Source organism: Physeter macrocephalus, chromosome 4 (assembly GCF_002837175.3).
Source record: "Physeter macrocephalus isolate SW-GA chromosome 4, ASM283717v5, whole genome shotgun sequence".
NCBI classification, from domain to species: Eukaryota; Metazoa; Chordata; class Mammalia; order Artiodactyla; family Physeteridae; genus Physeter; species Physeter macrocephalus.
The window spans coordinates 47,002,891-47,012,607 of record NC_041217.1 but is presented as its reverse complement, the minus strand read 5'-3'; the positions used below and the strand labels follow the sequence as shown (position 1 = coordinate 47,012,607).

The 9,717-nt window shown below is 35.1% G+C and overlaps 1 protein-coding gene across 1 annotated transcript in view; it reads right to left on the bottom strand.

Annotated features, from left to right (window-relative positions):
• Positions 1 to 9,717, bottom strand: part of PAPPA2 (pappalysin 2) — a 295,372-nt gene that overhangs the window by 138,601 nt on the left and 147,054 nt on the right. Inside the window, exons 10-11 of the mRNA XM_024133710.2 lie at positions 7,577 to 7,770; positions 5,512 to 5,658 (exon numbers count right to left, since the gene is read on the bottom strand). Of these exons, the coding sequence (XP_023989478.1) occupies positions 5,512 to 5,658; positions 7,577 to 7,770 (341 nt within the window). The remainder of the gene's footprint in view (positions 1 to 5,511; positions 5,659 to 7,576; positions 7,771 to 9,717) is intronic.

The following is a 9,717-nucleotide window of genomic DNA, read 5'->3' as shown; positions in this document are numbered from 1 at the left end:
CTCTTGCACTGTTGGTGGGAATGTAAATTGATACAGCCACTCTGGAGAACAGTATGGAGGTTCGTTAAAAAACTAAAAATAGAAATACCATATGACCCAGCAATCCCACTACTGGGCATATACCCTGAGAAAACCATAATTCAAAAAGAGACATGTACCACAATGTTCACTGCAGCAGTATTTACAATAACCAGGACATGGAACCAACCTAAATGTCCACCGACAGATGAATGGATAAAGAAAGTGTGGCACATATATACAATGGAATATTTCTCAGTCACAAAAAGAAACGAAATTGAGTTATTTGTACTGAGGTGGATGGACCTGGAGTCTGTCATACAGAGTAAAGTAAGTCAGAAAGAGAAAAACAGATACTGTATACTAACACATATATATGGAATCTAAATTTTTTAAAAAATGGTACTGATGAAGCTATTTGCAGGGCAGTAAGAAAGATGTAGACATAGAGAATGGACTTGATGGCACGGGGTCAGGGGAAGCTGGGGCGAAGTGAGAGTAGCATCGACATATATACACTACCTAATGTAAAATAGCTAGTGGGAAGAAGCAGCACAGCACAGGGAGATAAGGTCGGTGCTATGCGATGACCTAGAGGGGAGGGAGAGGGAGGATGGGAGGGAGGCTCAATAGGGAGGGGATATGGGGACATGTTTATGCATATGGCTGATTCGCTCTGTTGTGCAACAGAAACTAACACAGTATTGTGAAGCAGTTACACTCCAATAAAGATCTATTAAAAAATATTCTTAGAGATAAAGAGAGACATTTCTTAGTGTTAAAAGAGATAATCCACCAGGAAGATATAAAAATTCTAAAATTATCTACTGACAGTAGTTTTACTTTATACAGTTTCCATATACAAAAATATCAGTTATCACAATTTAGTTATATAATACCAGAGTCCCAACGGTATGATTCAAATTTCAGTTACCAAAAAATAATTGTAACTGTAGAAAGTACAAACTCCATTAATAGGCTTTCCATCCACAAATCACCATGTATATAACAACTGAGAATCATGATCAGTGACCAATTACATCACTTCTTTCAAACTGTCATTGATCGTTTAATGTGTATCTGTTATTCAGTTCACACAGAGGCAGAAAAGTGTGCAGTTGTGTTGCCTCATCTCCCAGTGACATTTTACCCACATGACATTTCACAAACATTGATAATCAAAAGAGGGGATCAGCCAGCAAGGATGAAAGTGCAGCAAAGAAACAAAAATTATAATGCTGGAAGTGAAATTTGAATTAAAGGTAAATAGAGTTATAGACGAAAGAGCTGAGTGTGGGAATGTTGATGCTGCTGCCATTTGAGAGACTGGATTTGCAGCCAGAGGAACTTAGTGAAAGTGAAATGATCAGCAAAAATGAGAAAAGTGGTTGTGACAAAAAGGATGAAGATGTCCCAGAGGAAATGATGCCAAGAAAAATTCACATTAAAAGAACTCTCAGAGATGTTTCATAACTTTGAAAGTGCAAAGTACTATAAAATGTTGGAAGCTGCTCAAACTTAGAAAGGAATATGACAATTCACAAAGGCACAGAAAAACTGCTTGCTTTGTAATGTAAGTCATATGAAGCAAAAAAAAAAGGCAAGCACTGTTCAAACTACACTTGGTAGTTTTCTTTTTTTTTAAACAAAGAAATGAAACACTTTAATTCTCTGTTTGTAATGTTTTTTTTTTAAATTATAATGAACTAAAATTTACTATTTTTTCACTTCCTTTCACATATATTTCTGAAAATAAGAGAGTTTTTAATATCGTGTCAAAAAGGTCATGTAACAATTATAATTTTTCCCATCGATTACTGAGTTTGCTTTGTATAGTTTTAGGATACATGGTCATTTTGTGGTCCCACACTACAAAGTGAGAATTGCCTGCATATTTATAATATAGTTTCAAAATATATAAATCAAAAACTGACAAAAATAAGAGAAACAGACAAATTCAAGACTATGGTAAGAAAGTCTGACCCATATCTCTCAGTAACTGATGGAAACGGTATACAAAATATCAGGGAAAATATGTATATATATTATATTATATATATGATATAGGAAATTTTAATGACATGATGGATGAACTTGATCTATGTTAAATATATAGAATGCTATATCCAATAATTTCAGATTACATATTTCTTTCAAAGCATATGTAATATTTATCAATATTAACCAGATGCTATTCCATAATTCAAGGGTCAACAAATTAAAAAGGCTTGAAATCATACCAAATATAATCTTTGACCACAGAAGACTCTAGCTATAAGTCAAAAATAAAAAGGTAACCAGAAAATCCACAAATGTTTGGAAGTTCATCAGCATACTTATAAATAACTCAGGGATCAAAAAAGTAATCAAATAAAAATTAGAAAATATGTTTGAACTGGATGATAACAGAAGTAAGATGTGAAACTTGTAGTATGTCGCTAAAGTCACACTTAGAAGGAAACTTGTGGCCTTAATGTACATATTTTAAAAAGAAAGAAGCTAAAATTAATTATCTAAGCATCATCTCAAGTTACTAGAAAAAGTAGAGCAAGTTAAATGTAAACATAAAAGGAAGGAAATAATGTTATTTTCATTATTTCCTTCCTTTTATGTTTATATATGTATATTTATATATATAAGAATATATATATATATATATACACACATATATATTCTTTGGTTCTATAAAACATTAATAAAAGATTAATAAAACTGATAAATCTTTAGCAAGACTGAGCAAAAAAATAAAAGAGAGAAGCCAAAAATTAACAATAGCATAAATGAAAAAGTCCTGGGGAGCTTGGAAATATTACAAATAAAATAAGAGAACATTATGAAAAACTTAATGCCAATAAATTCAAAATTTTAGAAAAAATGGACTAATTACTTGATGGAAAACTCAACTTACCAAAGTTGACTTAAGAAGAAATAAAAAACCCCAATTTTTCAATATTTGGTTTAAAATTTTAACACATATTTAAATATTTTCCTTAAAGAAAACACAGACTCAGATAGCTTTACTGATGAATTCCTCCAAAATTAACATCAACATTTCACAAAATATTCCAGAAAACTGGGGAAAAAAGGAAACTTACTCTGGGAGTCATACCTAGTCTTCATCATAAAACCTGACAAGATAGTAAAATTAAAAAAAAAAAAGTAGGAACCAATCTCTAATGAATATAAATGAAAAAAAACACTTAAAAGTATTCATAAATAGGATCCAAAACTATTGGCAAAGGATTATACATAGCCTCCAAGTTGTTATTTTTTTCCCCAGGTATCTAATGTTGATTTAACATTTAAACATTTATCAATGTATATCAAGACAGTGACAGAACAACGGGGAAAAGAATATGGTCATCTCAGTGGATGCAGAAAAAGCATTTGATAAAATTCAATTCCCTTTTTCTCAGAAAACTATAAAACATTAAGAGAAATTAAAGACTTAAGTAACTCAAAGAAAATGTTAGAAGACAGTATTTTAAAGAGAAAACTCAGGCTTCCCTGGTGGCGCAGTGGTTGAGAGTCCACCTACCAATGCAGGGGACGCGGGTTCATGCCCCGGTCCGGGAGGGTCCCACATGCCACAGAACGGCTGGGCCTGTAAACCATGGCTGCTGAGCCTGCGCGTCCAGAGCCTGTGCTCTGCAACGGGAGAGGCCACAACAGTGAGAGGCCCACGTCCCGGAAAAAAAAAAAAAAAAAAGAGAAAACTCTCCCCAAATTGACTCAGAGATTCAATAAAATCCCAATCTAAATTGCATCAGGTTTTTTTTTTCATGTGTGAAAATTGAAGCTGATTCCAAAATTTATATGAAAATTCAGAGGACCAAGAATAGTCAATACAATCAGGAAAAAAAGGAACAAGTTTTAGGACTTACATTATTTGATTTTAAGACTCATAAAAAATGTACAGTAATTAACAGTGTAACACTGATGCAAGGATATACAGATCAGTCTGTATACAGATATACAGAACAAGATGTAGAATCTCCACAAACAGATCTCCACATACATGTTGCCAGTTTATTTGCGACAAAGGTGACACAGTGCAGCAAAGAGGGGAAAAGAAAATTTTAGTTTGAGTAATGGTAGTTCTAGGTCTAGGGAGAAAAAATCTTGATCCCTACCTCACACAATACACAAAAATTCCAATGGACTGTACACCTACATATAAAATGTAAAACAATAACATTTCTAGAAGATAACATAGGAAAGTATATCTTTGTGGTAGGCAAAGACTATTAAATACAGTACAAGACAAGCACTAACCATAAAGAAAAAGGAAGATAATTTAAATTTTAGTAAAATTTAGAACTGTTCATCTAAATATACCATTAAGAGTAAAAATAAGTAAGCCACAGAGTGTTGGAAAATATTAAATAACCTATAACTGGAACAGGATTTACATTCAGAAAATTGTAAAGAAATCATATAAATTAAGAAGAAAATGACAGACAGTCCAATAGAAAATTGAGCAAAAGACTTTAATATGCCCTTCAGATAAAAAGAAAAAAAAAAAAAAGAAGAATCTACAAATGACCAATATACATGTAAAAGTCTCCTAATCTCATTAGCCAACATGTGAATACAAATTGAAACCTCAGGGATGTACATTTACATACCCAACAGAATGGCTAAATTGAAGACTTTTAAATATTTTAAATATCAAGTAATGGTGAAAATGTAAAGCAACTGGAATACTCATAGGCCTCTGGTGGGAGTATAAACTAGAACAACCAAGTGGAAAATCATTCGGGATTATCTACTAAAGCTGGTCATCTGCCTAACTATGATCTAGCAGTTCCAAATATACCCAATTGTTTATATACTTTCACCAAAAGAAATGTACAGAAGTGTTTATAGCAGAACTATTTGTAATACACAGTACAGAAAAACTAGAAATAAACTATAGGTCCATCACTATGGTTAAATAAAGTATGACATATTCATGCACTGGAATTCTACACAGTAAAGGAAATGAACTTTTCTGCTAAGTAAAGCAGACGATGAATCCCACAAATAGAAAGTTGAGTAAGAAAGAATCAGACACAAATAGTACATACTGTAAAGTTTTTTACATAAAATGCAAACAGGCAAAACTAATCTATGGTGGCAGAAGTAAAAATAGTAGATACCTCTGTCATATAATAAATGAGAGGGGGAATGAGAGAGCCTTTTGGGGGTAGATGTTAATTTTCTGTTTCTTGATCTGTGTGGTGGTTAGAGAGGATGTTTACTTTGTAAAAATTTATTGATCGGTGCACTTCTGATTTTTATACTCTTCTATGTGTATATTATATTTTGATAAAATGATTGCTTATAAAGAAAAGTCCAACATTCAAAGAGAGATGAAAATAAATTCAAGATGTAAAAACTTTGAGATGATAAAAGGAAATCTCCTGACAAGCCATTCCAATGCATCATTTATACACACACACATGCACAATCTATCCACAGCCTTCACAAAAATCCATTTGGGCCACTTACTTTGAGCCAAACCTCATCGTCTCTCTCCTGGCTACCTTTTAGCTGCTTACTCCCTTCATCCTGAGGGCTATTTCCACTGGTGACACAGGGAAACCAGCCAGTAAGCGGACGGTGCTCTGGTAAATCTGGACGGTATGATGTGCAAATCTGAAATGCAATTTCAACCAACAATTAAATGTGGAGGGTGAGAGGTAAGTAAAGAAAATGAAACTCTCCAGCTTGAAACCAAAGTTTTCCTCTCTTTCTGAATGCCTAATGATCACATTATCAGCAGAAAACTTTTCTCAATGTAGAAGAATGTCTCAGTGCTCTCTGTTAGCCTCAAGAAAGAACTTTACCAGGGTAGAAGAATACACATGACAACTCACAGCCCACTGATGGCCCAAGGATCTTGCTCAACGAATTGTCCTGGCACATTTCAGGCAACTGCTCCTAGGATTAGTTAGGGAAGTCTGTCCAGGATGATGATTATATCCTTACCAGGCAGGATCCACTGGCCCCAGGAGTGAGGCTACTGAGTCAGGTAACCACTAAGCTGGGAAAAGGAACCAGGAAAGAGAAAATCCAGGAAATTTCTCCCACTTCACTGGGGGAAGACAGACAGGTTAGGCTAAAAGCCACTTTAGAGAGCTGTCACTAACTCAGAATCTCCCAGTTTTCTGGGCTTCCTGTCATTGGGCACCAGAACTCTTGAGAAAGATGCCAGAATTAGCTGAAGGAGTGTGGCAGGCATGGCTACTTGCCGATCCATATCCATTCCCCTTTCTTTCTTATTAACAAACTCCAATTTTGTTCAAGGTGACAATGTATCAAGTTATAAATGCTCATCTCCTCAGGGTCCCTTACAACTAAGGATGATGAAGTGACCTGGATCTGACCAATGAGATGTTTGTGGAAGCCTGTAGTATCGAAGTTCCCGAAGAGCTCCCATTTTCCCAATAAAAAGAGACTCAGCTAACACGTATCAATATTTCCCTTTGACCTTCCCCCTTCTTCCCACTTGAAATAATGACTTTGTGCCTGGAGGAACAGCAGTCATCTTATGAGCTTGAGGAAGAAAGCTGCAAGCCAAGGATAGAAAGAGGTGAACTCTCAAAGACCTCTGGGTCCTTGATGAGTTCCTTGAACCGCAGCATCAACCTTGGCTGGTTCCTCAATCGTTTGGGGGTATCTCCTCAACGTTAAACTCCAGTAATTTTATCCTGGCCTAATATACCTAGAGAGCTAAATCTTACTTCTGTTGAAATGACTGTATTGCTTATTGTTATAATGAATGAAAGAGTCTATTTGGCAATGGAAACATCTAGAATAGTATCCAAAAAGTAAAGCCCTTAATCTTCTTTTAGGTATTTAGTTATAATTCATAGAAGTCAGTCCTCAGAGTCCTCAGAGGATCTTCTATTTATTTAGGTAGATATTCATGGAAAATTGTATACCTACGGATTTGTTTTTAGTACTAACTCTCAAATTTCTTTAATAATAAGAATTCTTTAAATCAAATTATACTTTGATCTTTAATACATATTTTAAATTTCATTTGATCCTTGTAATAAACCATTGAGTTAAATGCAAAAGGTATTATTATACCCATTTTACATATGAGAAAATTGGGGCCCAGAGAGGTTAAGTGACATGTCAAATCTCACTTAGTAATAATCATAATAATATTGGTAGATCCAATAGTGTTATCCAGGTATTCTGACTCTTTACTGCTTCTTTTTCTGCTTTTAAAATAAATTTTCCCACACACAAAGCCCAAGTGTAATTTCTGATATGTGTATTCTAAGACTAATTTTGAGATGCTTTTGTGTAACTTGAAGTCAGCTATTGCACAGTCAAAGGTTCCTAGATGAAAACTAGTGAATGTAAGTGGGGTGAGGGTGAGGGATGAGATTTAATTGCTAGTCTAGAAGCTTTTCATTTAACATTATCCTATTCTGAGTGCATTAAGAACTAAATTTGGTGTCAAAGTGAGGAGAAAAAAATGTAAGCTCACATTAAGTATCTGGGGGAATCACTTCACAATTTTGTTTAGCCTTGACTCTATTCTTCTGGCTTAACTTACCATGGAAGGAGGTTCTCCAGTTACCAAGGAAACAGGACACTTCTTCTTATCTTCATGAGAAGAATAAGCTTGGGTAGCCCACTGATCCAGGTATCCTTTGGGAGTATAGAGGCCACAGTCTGTGATGCTGGTTTCCTTCTCAAAAGGTTCACATATCCCATCTCCCTCATATATATAGCACAGGCTTGGCTCCCCTGCCAAGAAAAATTTGAACAACATTTGAAAAAATGTTTTTGTACATGTCATGTAAAAATAATTACCTTTTTTTCTCCAGCCTGCTAAAGAGAAGCCTGTAATTACCAACTCATCTAATGTCCACCCCAAATATATAGACAACACATGCACACACACACACACACACACACACACACACACACACACACACCCCTAAAAAGAAGGATACTTTTTCATGGGGAGAGTGGTAAAATCCATTTATATAATAAAAAGTATACAAAGGGGGTGGGGTTGGGGGAGAAGGAACAGGGAGAAAAAAAGCAGCTGTGGGCTGGATATAGAAAGAAATTTTAAGGAACCATTGAGCAAGGTACTTAGGGGAAGCTGGGGATACAAGAGAAGTAAGTAAAAGAATAAAGGAAATTTAAATAGATGGTAGGATGTATTATGTACTTGAATCCTCTAAACAGTTTTTGAAATATTAAATAAAACATTTGAGGGATTTGTTTTCAATTACATTTTTGCTGCTGTGTTTCTTCAACTAACCATGCAACTTGCTCTGAAATGGACAAATGGGCTCCAGGTTTATAAGGATTACAAGTGTATTATTTTTTTTTAGTCTTAAAACAACCATGTGAGGTATGTATTTTTTGTTTGTTTCATCAATAGACAAGCTGAGTCTCCGTGATTGTGACTCGCCAAAGTTCCCTTGACACAAGAAGCAATATCGCTAGGCTCTGAGCCAGGCTTATACAAGGCAGGTTCAGGGGCTCTCTCTCACTCCACACTGCCTCAAGCCGAGGCAGGACTGTCTTCAAGAGCAAACGTGTGAGTAATGAATATGTGAGAAAAACCGTTGGGCTTGTAAGGCAAGCTGTACCCCCTGGACAAGTCCATACTTGCTCATAGGATAACTCCTACTAAGTGAATAGTCTGTACTAACCATAGATATGTAAAATAGCTTTCTTCAAATGTAAAAAGCTGAGATGCAGTTATAAAGCCATTTATTAAGTACTATTGTATTTTCTAGCCATATTAGTAACATAATTCTAATTCCTCATTTCTACTTAAAATAATAGGACATTCTAATAAAATCAAGATTTAAAATAAATCAACACATAGGTACACACTCAGTAACATCATCACTAAAATTAACTGTTACTATACCATTCTTTTTATTTTAAATTCTTCACAGAAATACCACAAGACTGTTCTGGTAATTTTTCAGCTGCTCATCAATATGTAGTTACTAATTATTATCCTTAATAATTTCAAGTCTAAGACCCTTCTGTGGTAAATCTACCTCTACGTGCCAGGAATAAGCCACTATTCCTAGGACTTGGTTCTAAGCCTATTTTGGGTTTTAAACTCCTGCATTCCATTAAAGCCATGGTCTTTCTAAGTCACTCCCCTAAAACCAATATATGGGGCTTCCCTGGTGGCGCAGTGGTTGCGCGTCCGCCTGCCGATGCAGGAGAACCGGGTTCGCGCCCCGGTCCGGGAGGCTCCCACATGCTGCGGAGCGGCTGGGCCCGTGAGCCATGGCCGCTGAGCCTGCGCGTCCGGAGCCTGTGCTCCGCAACGGGAGAGGCCACAACAGTGTGAGGCCCGCATACCACAAAAAAAAAAAAAAACAATATATGTGTATTTGGAATGACATCTCCATGAGGATTCCATATATATATATATATATATGTGTATACACACACACGTATATATATGTATGTATATTTTATATGTATGTTTATATGTATGTGTAGTTTATATACACACATATACATATATGTGTATGTATAGTTTATATGTATGTACATATTTTGTATACACATAAATGTATATATGAATATGCTTATTTTTATAATATATATTTTATCATGTACTTTTATAACATACATATGTATACATGTTTTGTTTTTCTATATAATCCAGTGACTATTTCTCCTTGCTTCTTCTCTATTTTTTGTTTA